Source organism: Brachyistius frenatus, unplaced genomic scaffold (assembly GCF_029030835.1).
Source record: "Brachyistius frenatus isolate BFR_SWC_R1_liver_20210118 unplaced genomic scaffold, ASM2903083v1 Contig_18, whole genome shotgun sequence".
Classification (NCBI taxonomy): domain Eukaryota; kingdom Metazoa; phylum Chordata; class Actinopteri; family Embiotocidae; genus Brachyistius; species Brachyistius frenatus.
Window position 1 is genome coordinate 3,542,210 of NW_027210617.1, and position 17,967 is coordinate 3,560,176.

At 42.3% G+C, this 17,967-nt stretch overlaps 1 protein-coding gene across 12 annotated transcripts in view; it reads right to left on the reverse strand.

Moving 5' to 3' along the window:
• celf5a (cugbp, Elav-like family member 5a) overlaps window positions 1–17,967 on the reverse strand; it is a 190,004-nt gene that overhangs the window by 85,721 nt on the left and 86,316 nt on the right. For all 12 annotated transcript variants that reach the window (XM_069694916.1, XM_069694913.1, XM_069694914.1 and 9 more), the window contains exon 3: window positions 1,189–1,237. In XM_069694916.1, coding sequence (XP_069551017.1) covers window positions 1,189–1,237 — 49 coding nt within the window. The remainder of the gene's footprint in view (window positions 1–1,188; window positions 1,238–17,967) is intronic.

Here is a 17,967-nt window from a genome sequence, read left to right on the forward strand (position 1 = left end):
CTGACATTGATCTTTATTGGCCTTTCCTCCATTCATCTCAAGGGGTTACACTATCCTTTGAAGATTGTGTGCATCTGACAGGCGGCCAAGTGGCCAGCCATCCTAATTCACCCAAAACAGGCAGAGGTTTTTAGGTAAAGCCTCAGAAGTGCTGCACAGCAGCTGTATGCCTTTGGCATCATTTTTGCATTTTCTATGCTTCTTGTTTTTCACGTAAAAATCTCTTCTCTCTCTTTGCGCTGGCATGAGAAAGACGAGAACAGCATTTCTCTTCTGAATTACAGAAAAAAAAGGACTCGCTTTGTTATGGGGTGACACATGAGATCACCCTAAAAAAAAACAGCGAGGTTCATTGTCTCTGCCGCTGACTTGAAGGATGCCTCATCATCGCATTAACATATATGCAGATAGGCATAGAGTAAATGAAAGCCTCCCAAAAATGGGAGAGATCAAAGACGACAGAATTTAGGCCAAGTAATGAGGATCTTGGCGAGAACCCTGCAAATGTATTGATTGTTTGGCAGCTGTACATGCTCCATTTTCCCTGTCCCTATACCATTTACTCTTGTGTTTCAAATTCACACAGCTCAAGCAGTGTGGGCTTTAACTGGGCCTCTGCGTGACTACGGCTCCAGTATTTAGCCTAATCACTATCTAATTTACAGTACATGTATAATGTACTTGGAATAGAGAGCTAGGCAGAAAGAACGAACATCCAGGGCCTCCATCCCTTCCATAACACAATCTATAATCAATTACAGGCAGTACAGAAGTACAGGCAGGATGAGAGGACAAGAATTGTATCCACAAACCCAGAGGATCTGAACCGCGAACAAATAAAAAAGCTAGAGTAAGTATGAGGGGAGATCACAAACTGTCACAACCTGAGAAAGATGCAGTCAAATCAAAATGACATCAGGTCTCCTCATGTTTTAAGTCATGTCATGTGTTTAATACACATACAGACACAGTTTGGTTCAACTATATGTTAAACTTAGTTTGTAATGATCAAATCGCTCCCATTATGAATGCGAGCGCGCCAACATCAGACTGAAAACGACCAAAAAAAAGTGCACCAAGAGCAGCGGAACAGGTGAGATCAGAGGGGAAGAATGAAAAGAATTAGCCTAGATAAGGCAGATGAAAAGAGGGGACATGAATAAATGATGAAGAAAAGAAGACAACTACCTCCACGACTCTCGCTGTCAGCCGGTTTCACCTGGATGGGGCGAGTCATCTGGAGGAGAGAAAAAGAAAGCAGCAGAGGGGTTAGTGCTGGTGACTCTGGCTGTCGTTGCTACAACAAGAGGCCACAAACCAGAGGTCTCGAGGCCCTCTCTCCCATACTAATAGGCCGTTCTGCGACACTGATCAAAGGGCCTCGGCTGGAGAGGAAACCATCATGCAGCCAAGTTGACTTGACACTATATTGTTTCAGGTGCCTGTTATTCAGTGTGAACAAAACAACTTAGCCTAGTATATACACATACAAATGTGTGTGTGTGTGTGTGTGTGTGTGTGTGTGTGTGTGTGTGTGTGTGTGTGTGTGTGTGTGTGTGTGTGTGTGTGTGTGTGTGTGTGTGTGCATTTGTATTTGGGTTTTTTCATGGAAGCCGCATGCAGAGGTTGAAGGGCTGCATATGTGTGTCTAAGTGAGAGAGGCCAAGGCAGTCCTAATAAAAGTGAATCCAGCCACAGGAGGAGAGATCAATACGGGCCTATTGATCCGGGCCCTTGGGCTGTGGAGAGTGTCTGGCTGGGAAGGATTCTCTGGTTAGGAGGCTCACTCTAATCCACTGGACCCTGATAAGAATGGCATTGCCTGGATTAGATGCCTCTGTCATCACAGTCTTTGTGTCACGCTCCCCTCCTTCCCCAATTTTACCTCCTTTTTTTTTTCATTATTGTTGTTCAAGCTGAACAATTTTACCAGACTTGGGGCCCGATTTGTTTGTTGGAAAAAGTTTGAAAGATGTAGCTCTGATTTGCAATATGTTTGTTGCAGCTACAGCTTTTATTTGTAATTGATTATATATCCCTCCTACTCACATTCTGTTTATACACCCACCTACACACACGCATACAATATGTATATGTGGTGTAGCAGAGCATAAAGCTTCCAAGATGATCTATGTGTACAGATCTAATGCCAGCACCCCATCGTCCAACGAGTCTGTCCAAAACAAATAGATTTTACAATAAAAAGCGCTCATATTTTGATAAAATCGGGTCTAAAAGTGGCCCACATTTTTAACAATATTACTGGAACATAAAAGTCCACCTCTTACCACACTCTTCCATTTAAAGTAAACCAATTGCAGGTGCTATCTAAGGATTGTTATTGCCTGAAACCATTTGCCATGACTGGACATCCCAGTCAAATTGCTGAAAACCACCTAGCACTGATATTTTTACAGCTACATATGTATATTTTGAACCATTGTCCTGTCATGTATCTTTTTTCCCCCGTTCCATTCTGGAGCAGAGCTGAAAAGGTCAGATTTAAAGACAGGGCAGTCCAATAAAAGCGTGACATGTTCAAGGAGAAACACCATAATGGGATTTTAAAATGTCTTAATAACATGCTGATATATGGGGGAGAGGCCCAGGCCCGATTCATTAAGTGCTAAACGTATCCATTTTCACCTTGAGGAACTGAGTAACCTTCCTTAGCTGGAATTATTCCATAAATTTACCCATCGTAAATAATAACTAGCAGCGGCTAAGTCTTTGTAGGAAAACGGGAAGGATGTTATGCTTGTGAAGGTTGAAGATTCAGCTCCTTGTTTCTTGGGTAGAGCCCCCGTCCTTCTCCTTCCCCGTCTACAAGTGCTTTCTTTCCCTTGTACAACATGAGCAAAGTAACCTAACAGTATGCCAATGCTAAGCCACAGGGCACACCGCTCCGCGGGATGTATGGATAGATTACAGAATCAACCGCAATACTATCGCGTACATGTTCAGAGCAACCTCTGAAACACCTTCGAACTTGGGGGGAAAAAAACAACCCTCTGCTCCTTCACAACAACACAGAAAATCTTTCAATTTGCCTTTGACATGTCAAACGGACAAAAGACGCTTTGATCCTGCCAGTTGATTTTTGTTCAAATGCATGATGGAGGAGGCCGAATCCACGGCTGTGGCTCCTCTACGGTGCTATGATCTCAGCCGTCTCTGCAGGATGCCTGTGTGTGGGAGGCAGCTCTTTCTAAAGCTAGTTACTGTTCAGCCTCGAACATGCCAGCTTAATGGTCTATTTATTTGCCCGAGAGCAATGCATTATGGTCCCGATTCCGATCAGTCACTGCTGATGGCTCCCAGTTTGTTAAATTTCCCTTAACATATAAAGAAAATCATGTAACTCCTGCAGAAATGAAGTACACTTGTACTATATTCAAGCTCATGCAAGCACAGACAACTCCGAGTTAAATTTATTAAGCACTGGTGTTGCCAAGGAAACCATTCATTAACTCGGATAATATAGGGCCTCCTTTCACTCTGTGTTTTATGGGCAGAGGTTGTAGCTTCTTGACACACCAACAAAGAACTGGGTGAACAGTAACTGATTGTCTTTCCACAATGTTCAAGTTTTAATTGTGATGCCTTTTTTAGTTATCTGTTGATAAGTAAAGGGAGTGGTTAAGTGAGCAAGGTTTGGTGAAAAACAAGTAGAAAAGAAAGGGTGAGATTGTGGAGAAAGACAACAAGAGATGGAGAGAAAGATACAGCACATAAAAAGAGACAGCGGGTGTGAGAGAAAAAGATGCCTGCAACTCCTAGATAAGATTGCCTCTGCTGCTGATTCTACGACTCACGTTCAAACACACTGCAAAAAGCAGAACACCTGCACTATACAAAACTGTATATTTACAGTACAAATCAAACACTTGCCTCCCAATGGCCCCCTCGGCAAAAATATACTGTTTGCATTTTGTGAGACATCAATTATAAATTGGCCAAAATGATGAAAATGTGTTCTGAACAAATATTTAGAGAGAAACTTTAATTTGCTTGTTTCATTGCCACATTTGTCTACCTGAGGATGTGACTTAAGTGCCTTGATTTATTCCAAAAAACAAGAATGGTATTCCTGTTTATTTCCACTCCACATCTGATATTCAGTGGAGTGCCAATAATTTGTCTCCATTATATTTTGGTTCTTTCTGAATTTATTCAGTATTATTTGCATTGCAGGATCTTTGAAGGAAACACAACACATACTGTATACATCACTGTCCAAATGTTCAAAAGCACAATATGTTAATGAATTTGGTTTTGTGTCTTCCAGAAAGCCATGATTTTCTGTGAATTATTTATTTCAACACTGCATTAAAAATAAACGTGCAGACATGTAAGATCAAAGTTAAGTTCAATTTAAAAAAGGGAGACACAAAGTAAAGACATCTAAAAATGAATGAAAATGTGGGGTCATGAAAAGAAAATGTAGTTGACAGACACTTTACAGTTGAATGATAAACTTTATTGTCCTAAATTATTTCAATGCACTGAAACTGGGAACTTCACTGGGAATGTAATAACTATGAATTAAAAAAAGATTAATAGAACATTTTTTTAATTACCCCAAGCATCATTTTTTGCAATATAATCTGTTTAAAAAAATGTTTTAAACATTTATATCGGACAGCATACACTAATTCGATATATCTGTTGTAGCCAATATAGCCTTGTAACATCATCAGCCTAGACAATCAGCCTAGAAATGCATTTGTCAGACGCAAGTAATATCCTGTGTTAAAGAAACACACGAGAGCTTTCTGAGGACATTAATGACGTTTTTACAAACACACTGCTGTGAATTAGTTTCTTTAGAATCTCAAAGGCCATAACCCAGCAGACATGAAAGTGAACTGAATGCCTTTGACTCAGCTGAATTAACAAGCTCCTCTGATGGCTCAGAACAACTCTGTGGCTTCATGACCTTCAAATTAGCTGCTATTCTTTATCTTCCTCCTCTGGTGGAAAATACAGTTTTTGTTTTCCCATTACGACCCCCGCTCTTTCTCTATTTCCCACTCCACAAACTGTGCAGCTCAGAGGGCTTTGACAAATCTATAGTTCCCTATGCTTTTATTGGGCCGCCTCATTTGCCCAGTTAAGCCCCCAGTCAGTTGAATTAAAGCTCTTAGCACTAGTATGCTGCTGTTTTAAAAGGAGGGTCAGATGAAAACCCCAGGGCCCGCAGTACATAATGTAGTGTGCAATAGGCCTGGAACATAAACACAGCCAGCTGGTTTGACCATGTTCATCGCTCCACAGGACTGATAGCTGTTCCTTCACTTAAACAAGCTACAATCCTAACCTGGACCAGTCTTACACCAACATATGAATGTTACACATATCAGAGTTCTTCTCTGTGTTCATTATACTTCAGTATCCTTGTAAAGTTTGGCCTAGACGGAGAGCGCTTTATATTTGAATTATGACCACTATCATATACGACTAGGTTACAAAGAGCACCAAACATTCTTGGCTCCAGTCACATAAGACATACCACAGTCTGATGTCAAATTACACTGAGTAAGTGTAGTCAGGACTTGGTCTGTTAGTTGTGTGGAGGATTTAGTGCCAACTGTTGGCTCTCTATGCGACAGTGATGAGTTCACGACTTGTAGACTTTAGCAAGACTGAGCAGTACAGATTCGTAGATGCTGAAAAATCAAAGACGGCTAGTGGCAAGATAATACTAATAAAAACAGTGGTTTTAAAGAGGTGGTGCAATTCCAAGCCCTAAACCACAGGGAAATGCAAGAAACAGAAATAAAATGGCAGTAAATCTTGTCCTAGTTCCTCTGCAAAAGGAGTCCTTTAAAATCAGTTATGCAACAGCACTTACTTACAGAGCTGCAATAAAATGAGTCCAATAGCCATACAATATGTGTGATGTCTTCTGGCTTTCCTTCAGGTTTAATATAGAGTAATGTTTGTCTTGGGATCATTAATACGCATTAGTGGCCCATCAAAGCTCATATTGCTGCACTGCTCAGTAACAGGAGCATAAACAGCCCCCGTCTGACTGGGCCATCTAAGCTGATATAATTAATATTTCCAATTATTGATCTGAGGGAGTGCTGAGCGGCGACTGTCCGGGGGCCCCAGCTTCAACTAATAAATCTGTACTGTATACAGTAGGAAGGAGACGGAGTAGAGAGAGAGAGAGAGGGGAGAGCCTTGTGTAATGATTTACGGTTATGAAGTTCTTTGTTGCAATCACAATAATTGATAGACAAATACAGCAAAGACAGACTGATCACATAAATCACAAACAACATAGTATTATAGTGTCATTTTTTTATATCTACAAAATAACATACATTTTTACATAACAAATTGAGCACATTGATAATGTTATTCGTCTTAATATGAACCAGTTTTAGTAGTTTTCTTTCATCTCAAAGAGTAAGCTCCACACAACATAACTGATATGTTAGTAGTTCCCCTCAGGTATTCAAGACAAAGGACAATACACCTGTTTTCGTTCTCAAATATGCACACCACAAATTCCCAGAGCCAGAGTTGACATTTTTAAACTGATAGTTTTTTTTTTAATCCACCAAAACATCCTAAGATTTTAGATGGTGAAAAATGTTGACATGCACTTTGGCAAACTGTTGTCATGATTAATAAGTTATCAACATTTTTGTTTATTCATTTTCTCTCATTTGACCATTTACTGTAATCATTAGCACGATGACTTAACAATGCTAAATCCTCACTAGCATGAGCATATCCTAAAATATACTGACTCAAAGATTCTACATTTCAAGTGTAGTTCTTCTTTTGCTTAAGTGTGCATTCTTTTATCCACACGTGTTTGTGTTTTAGTTGTGTGTAAGTGGTTATGTGCATGTGCATTTCTGATTAATTACTGCACTTTTGAATGAAGTATGACCGATGCACACAGGCTGCAGTCGCTCTGCTCGCATGAGTACTATATTGAATCTATGTGAGTGTGTTCATGTGTGTGCTCCAATGCACGTGGGGGGAATGTTTGCGCAAGTGAGTTATAATTTACCCATACTGTATGTGGAAAATGTGCTGGCGGCAGCAGTGTGGTGGTCCTGATAAGAGGCATCAGTCAGTGCTGAGGAGATGGTAGCCACTATAAGCTTTTGGGATTCCTATCAGAACCGACAGGATTTAGAGCTCGAGGCACTGACATGGACTGACAGACACCTGCAGACCTCAGCGAGTCAGTATCAGATCTGTGTGTGTGAAATGTTCTCCATAATGCTCCATCCATTTTCAATTGAGAAATCATTAACTTTAATGTGACTGATATGAAGAACAGTAAACCGTGTAGCAGAGGATGCTTTCTCTAAAGGTGAATTTTGTCATGCTCCTGTTTACAAAGTGCACTTTGTTAGTGTTACTCTTTACAAAGCCTGCATGGCTCCTTTTGGAACAAATCTGTTGATATCCATCTGTTACATTGATTGCTTCTTGTAATACACCAATTAGCACTGAAGCCACGGCTAACTCCCAAACATGTGCAATCTGTAGTACCAGTACTACTAGCGCCACTACAACATCTCTGATTAAGGCCATTAGACCTTCTGTTGTCTGATGCCATCCAAGTTCCTGTTTATCTCTTCACCCAAAAAAATACACTAACTGCCTCCCAGAAGCAGCCTGAAGTCCATCTACCGAACACTTTCCAAAAGGCTTTCCAGCCTGCTCTATTACCATGGCTTTACTAGCTGGAGTGGTTGGCCAGCTGTCTGACTGCTACAGCCCTCATTACACAGACAGGCAGAGCTCAGTTCTCATCAAGATTTCATGAAGGTGAATGTCACACATCAAAACCACCTCATTTGTGGCACCCTGTGACTCAGCAGACAGAATTGCGTGAGTGTGTTGGTTCTCATCAAACTCTTTATTACTTCTGTATAGAGCCTGATTAACTCAAAAATGCCACATAAGAAAAATCAGCAGCCACCTCTGAGTTTACTTATCACTATCCAAAACCCATTCGCATAGACACTGTCACTCGTTCTCACACCATGCTTGTCTGTCGAGTTGATTATGTCTTCCTGTCTCCTGGAATATAAGCTCTCTGCCAGTATTTGTATAAGAGACTCTGAGTCCTACAAGACTTGTGCAGTGGACTAGGGTATGTGGGTGATAGAAACAGTGTGCAATCATGAGAGGGAGTAGATAGGGGGATTGAGCTAATGCCCAAATCCTGTCCTACTGAGCTTGTAGCAGGGCGTCCAAGAGATAAAGAGAAACAGAAGGAGAGAGAAGTAAGAGACGGAGAGAAATGGAAAGAAAGGGAGAGGAATAGGATCTGAGAGGAGTGACGGAAAAGAGAAAACTCATGAAAAGATGATTGAGAAAATGTAGAGATTGAAAGAGAAGAGTGGGAGGGGATTTATTTATAAGAGAAAAGAGAAACCAAATTTTTTTTTTCTTTTCTTTTCCTCTCCTACTCCTCCTTATCCTCCACTTCCTGACTTATGAGCCACACTTTGGTTATCAGGGGAAGGGCATCACTCCCAGACATCTTTGGCATGGCTGCTTTTCAAGCCCAGAGAGCTATTGACATGGCGTGTTACTGTAATGCGTGAAGCAGTGGGAGACTCATTGTAAATCTGTGTCAACAAATGCTGGAGCAGCAGCAAGCTCAATCTCTCTCTCTCTCGCTTTGCCTCTCTCTTGCATTTACCGACCTATCTAATGAATCTTATCTGCACAGCACACTGGAGGCTTAAGCTTTTGGTGGGCTCACATCTCTCCCACACACACAGACACACTCTCTTGCTCTCTCTTTTTCTTATTCAGCTCGCTGTTTCATGTGGTTTACGCTCTTCAGTTCATTTTGAGGAACTGTCCTTAGAAAGATTAGATCATGACGACAGACCCACCCCAGTGGCTTCAGAGGGGCAACATCATGCCAATCCCAGCGTGCGCCACAGTGGAGGGTCCAGGGCGAGCAGGAAGTAACAAAATGGCAGAGGATATGTTCCGTGACAGAATTACAGATCTGGAGTTGTGAGGCTTTAATGCCTAAAGGTGCCCTTATGCACTGACGCCATGTTTCCTATCTGGCTACTGCTTTGATATTTGCTTTGAAGATTGTGTCCCGCCTGACAGTCAGTGTGCCACAACCGAGGTAGTAATGTACAACATCACATAGAGCATGTGCGCATGCAAGCACTGTCCTGCACATGGACTTGATGCTCTGTGATATGACCTGAAATCCATATCAACCGTGATAACGATAAAGAAAATATATTTTTAATTATAGCCTCCCATTCACAAGATTGTCTTAATCTTTATTCATTTTTTTTTTCTTTCTATCGGTGGTTTGTAATAGGATATAGAGTGGCATTAGCAAACACTCCATTTGAAAGGAGCCCTGTTCAAGCCCTGTATGGTTTGCTGTTGTTATACTTTTTTTCTTAGCCATGCATTGATAATACTGGATGACAGGGTTGTATTTCAGGTGATGAAACTCATTTCTGAGGCCCTACACCAACCCTGTATCACACCAAAGTGTATAATACACACATCAATCAACTAGACACACACATTTGCCTCCCTTCGGCATGATAAGTAAGATGTCTTTGGTTTAGGCACGAAAAAGCACATGGTAAGGTTTAGGAATCATGGTTTGCATTAAAATTTGTAATTTTACTTATGTAATGGTGTGTAAGTTGGATGCCTTACGTTATGTTCGTTACTCCCTTGACTTTTGCTTTCTCACCGACTGAAACACCAGTCGTCCAGGTGACAGTCCTGTGTTTGTTCGATCCAACCTCACCCAATCTTCTCCATACTCTTGACTTAATCAATCAATGTACTTTGTCACGTGAACAATTGATCTCCTTCTTCAACCCTGGTCATGGATGCGTGTACCTTTTACACCTAAGCGAGGTCAAAACATGACACCTCATCCCCTAGTGGACTGACAGGTGTATTACACTCTTTGGCGTAACACCAGGCTGCATCCTTACAGTATTTTGCTTTGTTTTGCTCTGTCTCATGTTTACTGAAAAATTGTCTGACACAAATGATATGGCATCTTTTTTTCTGTACATCTACCCAACAGCACCTTCTTCAACATTTGTTTTGTGTTATTTATCCGAGTTAAACGGGGCATGCATGGATGATGAAATTGCTTAAAACTGCTGGGTGCAACAATACAGCCTTTGTTTCCCCAGTTTTGATTAAACCCACAGAAGTGATGCAAGCGCAGTGATTAGTTGTTTGTACTCGGGATTAGAATGATTCATTGTTGTACTTTCAGGTACATTAAAGGAGTACGCTTGCAATTGATAACTCGACAAATGGAACTAATTTACTGAACATACCAAAATGACTCAAATTATCAAGTCATGAAAGATTCATAATGTCACTTCTGGTAAAATTGTCCACTTATTGCTCATCCCTATATGCACTCAGCCACATACAGACTTATACATGGACACACTCAGATACACACACACCCCGAGCTGCATGTTTCCTTTACCCTCTATGTTGAGCCCAGAATGCTCCTGCTGCTGTCACAGCAACTCCAGGATTGTGACAGATTACGGCCTGCTGCCCAGACCAATCGGAGCCAAGAAGTGTTGACTGCCCACTGACTCATAATTCTTGGCATACCTATGCCGAGTTGACGTTTCTTTAATGGTCCCTAGACCTCCAGTTGGAATCCTTGTCCTGAGCACTATGATTGCCTATTAGAAATTCACCAGCACTTGCATTTTCCCCCTCCGCTTCCTATGCCACCCCTCACAGGAGGAGAGAGGAACAGCAGAAGCCAGAGGAGGATAGAGATAGATGGAAGGAGGGAGCGAGATAGGGACACAGCCAAGCATGTTGGCTTTGGTGTGGAGAAAGGTGTGTGGGGTGCCAGAAACGGGGAGACAGACAACAAACTGGAGACTAAAAGAGAAAGAAACCTATGATGTCAGAAATTTAGATAGCATAACAAAGCTAACTGAATATATTTAAGATAATAATGGTTTCCTCCTCTCTTAACTCCTTTTCATTGTACATTCTTTCGGTCTATGCACCCTCCTACCCAAATCCTGCCATCTACTCTGGTGGACTTTTTCGGTCTCATTAAGCAGCCACATCTGCCATAGCTACAGATCAGTGTGACATACTGGTTATTAATGATAAGATGATCGACCATTTGTTATCCTACAGGACTATTATCAAGTTGGTCAAATCTGGACTCTGCACAGTTTTCTGTTACGTGCGTGTGTGTGTGTGTGTGTGTGTGTGTGTGTGTGTGTGTGTGTGTGTGTGTGTGTGTGTGTGTGTGTGTGTGTGTGTGTGTGTGTGTGTGTGTGTGTGTGTGTGTGTGTGTCCATCAAAGAGGGGATAGTGAGAAGCAGCCAGAACTCACAGGATCGACATAGGACCAGGCTGCTCTGTCCATCTGCTCTAAGCTTCATTCCCAGCATATCAATACCCCATGTCTCACACACACACACACACACACACACACACACACACACACACACACACACACACACACACACACACACACACACACACACACACACACACACACACACACACACACACACACACACACACACACACACAAACACAGCATTCTGTCACCTGCGTCTTCTCCTGGTTCCATCACTCTCCCACCACTCCAGCCCTTGGCTGTAGAGCCTGCTTATGTTTCATCCTGACACTTAGAGAAAATCCCTGTTTGTCTATAAGCGCATTCAGCACCACACAAAAAGGGACAGGCCTGCCTTCTAGCCTCTCTCGTCTCCTCGTCCTCCTCCTCCTCTGAAGTCTGACGCTGCAACACGGTGAAATTGTTTGCTAAAGAAACACAATAGAAAAAGAAAAAAAAAACCTCTCACTGTGTCTGGTTCAACCTTGAACCGCACAGAACCGGAGGGCCAGACAAGCAGCACACCGGCCTGACCTCTCACCATTTCTCCAAATCTGCAGCAAACACATTCTGACGAAGTGAGAACAAGAAGCACTGGAGTGGAAAACACATTGGAAGTGTCTTTGCCAACTCCCACTCCTCACTGCCTCCCAAGGCCTTGTGTGGCTTATTTCAGTGGTAAGGCTTGGAGTGGTTGAGTGAAAGTGGTTTGGGGCAGTGTTGTACGAGTGTTTGTGTCTAAATATGGTCAACATTTTGAGCACAGGGGAGATGAAGGTTTTGTCGTGTACTGTATGTAGTTTCAGAAAGAGGCGAAGTTAGAAAGGTTAGAAGGCATGGAGATAGGGATGTTGCAGGGTGAATTCACACTGCAGAGTGATCTGTAATACAGGACAGAAGAGGACTGATTATTGTCTTTTAGCACACAGAGGAATATCTTCTTTAGAGGCTATGGTTAGTTGTTGCATCGATGACACCCACAGATAGATGCTGTGAAACTTTTACAGAAGACTAAAGGTCTTCATTGGTGACCTGTGCATTACATGTATTCTTGGGACGTGTATTGCTTGTCTTTTTTTTTTTTAATCTCTGCTGCTCATTAACTTAGTGAAACTCCTTCACGGAATCTAAACATACATCACATAATGCACCTAGTTTTAGGACCCAAAGTCACTGCATAAATATATAGTTGAATCCAAATGGACATAGACCTCAAGTCAAGTTTGAAACTAAAGGAGCAGCCTTTAACCATTTGGCATTGATCACTGTATGGAAAATGTTGTTCACCAAAACTCACCGAGCTGTAAACAACAGAGAGTCTCCGCGAATGTGAGGAGAGTGCAACACCACCGCCGTAATTGTTAGAACTACATTTGGAAACAACCGCTTGACTTCAGCATCACTGAACCAAACCACTTCCACCAGTTGCTGATTCATCTGCTTATCAGAGTGACTGAGAAAACCTTCATGCAAACAGGGATTCCAGACTATAATCATAGCGAGGACTGAAGCTACAAGCACATTTTCGGCTGCTATTTCAGTATATGGTTATTTTCAATGTCAGTTGCATATAAATGTCCATTAGCTGCCTAGATGAGCATTGATTGTTAAAGCTCTCTGTGCAGCCAAGAGTACATAGCTAACTGGGAATGTGATTAGTTATTTGTGCATGCCGGATGCTGACTGCATATTGCCTAAAAACATGTGGCTGTTTGTGGACAGCATCGCTCACTGAATCCATGGCTACATTATACCTCTTATTAAGCATGATGGGAAACGCAGTTCCAAATCTTAGAGCAACATTATCTCCAAAACTCTTTTGTGTTTTATGTTTTGTTGCACCATTTTTTTCCCCCCACATTACTCAAGCAATTACCAGAACACACTCCTCCACCCATTCATGGTACAGACAAAAAACCCAAACAATGAAATGTCCTAGAGCATGTGTAGTACAAGTCTCATGAAAATTAGCCCAACTTATTCTGAAAATAACTTTATACAGCATGCCTGGCTAACACATGTAGTGACTCTGCACAAAACCTGCAAATAAAGACAAAGAAAACTGAGCAAAACACGGTTCAAATTGGAGGTACATCATCTGCTGTCACTGTTTGGTGTGTTATATTGGTGTCGACGATATTTTGAACCTGTGCTAGTTATTTTCTTGTGTTGTTCTGACTGTGCTTGCTTCTCTTTTAGATGAGAACTTTTCAACACAGTTTTGCCCCAGATGAGCTCCAAACGACCTCTACTGAGGTGTAACAGAAATGACCCCCCAAGCTAATCCGCAGTAAGAGATGCAGTTATCCAGTTATGATGCCCAACTCCGAGGTGCAATTGAAATGCGGCACACCTGTCCAACCCGCCGTCCCCACCGCTAACCTCATAATGTATCCTCCTCCATTTTTACAGCAGCATTCTTGACAGCCCACGACCTCACTTGCTCCCCATGCCTCCCTCCATCCAGGGACATTTGTATGCATGCATGTATTCATGAGCAGGTATTAAATTTGAATCTGTTTTTTTTTTTGTTTTTTGTTTTTTACAGTCAACAGTCACTGATATACAGCTAATGCAGGCCAAGAGGAGGGAGAGAGAGGGAGAGAGGGAGAAAGGGAGAGATTCTGTGCACTCTGTATGAACTCCGGCTAAATCACACTCAGAAGCCTCCTACACTCCTGCTCCTCCTTGTCTTAGCTTATTTATTTATATATTTATATATTAATTTCAGTGATCATCTGAGCACATTCATCCAACAATTAGGACTGAAAGATTTAGCATTGTGCAATGCAGAACCTTAAATCCTGCTGAAATTAGATTTGGAATTTGAGATGATCTCTTTCTTTCCCATCCTCCCCTGCAGCTGTAAGATGGATGTTGTGTCTGTCATTCTGAGTTCAGGATTGTTTTTTTCAGTTTCACTGGGTCTGAGATTGGTCCTAGAAGCTCTAATAGCGAGTTCACACTCTCCGCTTTGCATTATTTCCTAACTGCAAATACCATGGGGCCATGTCACGCAGAGAGCAATCCTAAAGCACTTAAGGATGTAACCTACATACACTCAAGCAGGGACAGAAAAACGCATACAAAGACACTAACACATGAACATACTGTACGGTACACACACGCATACACACTAAGACTTTACTACTAGGACATGGGGGGGCCCTTAGCTCAAGGGGGGGTCACACAGGGGATGCTTTATTTGCTCTCAGACGAAACCACCCACAGACCCCAGCCAGTGCGGTGTACAGTAGTAAAGAGGACCGAGAGAAGAGCGCAGGGAAAATGGAAAGGGCCAAAGAAAGTGATTTTGCCTCATAGTTCATCTTCATCTGGATGCCCTGTCCCAACCCCCACTTCATGAAATAAGTCCTGCTGAAAATCAATGGCAGTCCGAGCCGTGTAAAGGTCAGCCATTCAGCAGCGCTGGCCTTGGTGGACCAGTCAAGCCCATGCTTGTACTGTGAAGCTCAGCTAAGTAGAATTAATGGGGGGATCGATTATTCTGCACACAACTTAAATTGAACTAAGCAGAGAATCATTTTAAGGCAGGAACTGTACCATGACGTAGAATGAGATGCATTTGCCACATAGTCAACCCCAGAACTCATTTAAGAAGCACAAAGTAAAGGGTGGGAATAAAAAAAAAAAAAAGAATAGATTTTTTTAAATACAAGATCTCACTCCCTTTTTTTTCAAAGTCCGCTCAATCACTCCTCTATCTTCACCCTTCTTTTTGAGTTCACCCTCTATACAGTAACCTGTTCCCGAGAACCACCTGGGACTGAAGTCATAGATTTGATACATAGAAGCACTTTTCCTCTTTTCTCTTTCTTCCCCCCTCACTCCCTTCCCCTGACTTAATTTTTTTTTTTTTTTTTTTTCTTTCTCTCCATGTCACCTCCGGCACCTCATTCTTCTTGTATTTTTCCCTTGTTTAAAACAAAATCAATATGGAACCGGAGGAGACAAATCAACGTATGGTGGCACTGCAGGGGGAGGCCCAGCAGGCTCCCACCTCTCTGGTCACATGCTCCTCGCTCACTTGCTCGCTCTGTGGTGTGGGGGGGAGGGGTGGCATAAGTGAAAGAAGGACGGGTGGATGAGTGGAAGTAAAGATGTAAGGTTTGACTTATGGAAGGATGAAATGATAAGAGACCAAAGGGCTGGAGAGGGATGAAAGGGAGCTGGTGAGGGATGAAACGACGCTCCAATGGGAGGGCATATGGAAGGAGAAATGAATGGAGAGAGGGATGAGAGAAAAGAGAGGAGAGGAGTGGGCGGCAGTAGGGGTTTGTGTCGGTGGGGGTGCATATCATGGAAAAATTCTGCTCCAGTGACTGGAGTGCAGAACGGGAGCCCTCATCTATAATGTATATCATGGATCCGTGAGAGATTTTCATACATATAAAATGGAGCAGCACCAGGAAGTGTCTCGCTACCACAGCACAGCCGAGAATTGCCCGTGGGGGCAATTTCAATATTCTGTTCTGTTTGTACTTGCATACTGTTAATTCACATATACCCCTGTGTTCCTTTGTGTTGCTTCATACTGTGTTAAGTCAAAAAGGATTAAAAGACACCATGACTATATGTAAAGACATTTTATTCAAGATTATTCAAATACTTCCACTCCTGCGTATTTAACCTCTCTTATAGAGAACATGGTCTATTCTAACAACTGGAAACAGCTGTTTAGAGTTAAAGACATAACTTTATGAAACAAACCAGGGAAAAGTTGTTGGTGTACTGTATAGTGCTCATATATCCATCATAAGCCCTTGTCTCTCCCACTGCTCTTGCGTTTCTTTCTAAACAGTTTGGACAGCAAACATAGGCGTCACGTGGGAATCTGTAAAAATGAAATAAATAAACATGACAAGTGGCCACTTAGCCACAGCCTCCCTCATTGAAACCTGATGAGGGCCATGTCTCGGCTAACTTCAACAAACGCTAAGTGACATGCTTAAGTGGGTTCAGGTTGCGCATCCGGGGTAATTCAGTAAAAATACAAATGAGGCTGGCTGGGAAAACAGATCACTATGTACTCATTGAAAATAGAAGGATAGAGGGAGCTGGGGAAAGAGAGAAAGACTTTCATTTCACTGTCCTTCAGAAGAGTCTGAGCCTTACATCGACCGCCTAGTACACACTCACACACACGCACACACACAGAGCCCTGGCCCGGCCATCAACAGCATTATATAGACCCGGTGATTTCCCTCATTGGGAATCGATAACAAATAACCTCACTTTTCACTGGCCATTATGGTCGGTGTCGACCATACCGAGTCGTCTTTATCTGCACACCAATGTCACGTCTGACCTTGAGCTCTCTTCTTTTCTCTCTCGCTCCCCAGGTGGATTTCAAGCCGAGGGTTCAGTCCTGGTTTTTGGAAAGTTTCAAATTGAGCCCGATGGGAGCAAGGAGCAGCGAGCAGCCATCTCCCATGACAGATCAATGGTAGGTCTCACCACAGGGCAGGGGGCCAGCGCCTTGCACAACCTGCTAATAGAATCCCAATGTCATTGCTGACACTACATGGCCAGGGATGCTGGAGGTTAGCCTGAGGTAGGGCAGTAGGACAGGCATGGTTTAAAATGCCTTCAAGGTCTCCATGTTTCACATTCCTTTGCCGTGCGTGTGCACATGTGTGTACAGATGTATACAGGAAACAATTAGATTTGTCAGTTTTAAGGATGTTGTGTCTAAAGTCAGAGTACAGTCTGTTTACATGCAGAACTTTACTCAATTTATTTCATAAGTATTTCATTGTACAGTATGATGCTGCACAAAAGGCAGAGCTTTGCAACTTTATTTAACTTCCTTAACCTCCCTTCAAACTGCCTTGCAGTCTCTGGCTCCCTCCTAAACTAGATTGAAGCTCCCGCCTTCTCTCTCTCTTTACAATTTATCTCAGATTCTCTTCCTCTCAGTTCAAAGATGCATTTGCAACTGTAGGCCTTCATTAACATCCCAGACATCCCACCATTGGGCAGAGCAGTGAAAGCCATGATTCATAGCACAAATCATTTCATGTGTTCCACTTATAGACAGGCTGCAGTGGCTGTTAAGCCACTACAAACACCTATATACACACACAGAGGCAGTATGAGTGAGCAATGAGTGCAGGAGAATATCTTGGTCACCAGAGGAAACATGTCTCAGAGAGTCTTAAGAGCTCCTGATGAAGATGAAGAGAGGACTTAGACCTTTGCATATTTTACTCCCACTTTTACTCTCTCGATATTCTACGGTGTATATCACACACAGCACATATAGCACAGGATTTTAGAGCCTTTTCTGCAACTCGTCTTTTGCTGGATTTAGTCTTGAATGTCCACATGACAACTTTTGCAGCCTGAGACACAAATTTCAGAAAATTTGTGCTGGGAATGAAGCTTGATGAAGCTCAGTGAAGCTCAATATCACATCTTCATCATATATTATGGGTATTGGCCAGTAGAGTGACAGGCATTACTTTCTGTAATATAATATAAAGATGTACAAACAGTATCAACAGCTAGTTCATTTTCTCTGCCGACTTTAATTATTCATTGACCCACCGAGGCTCACC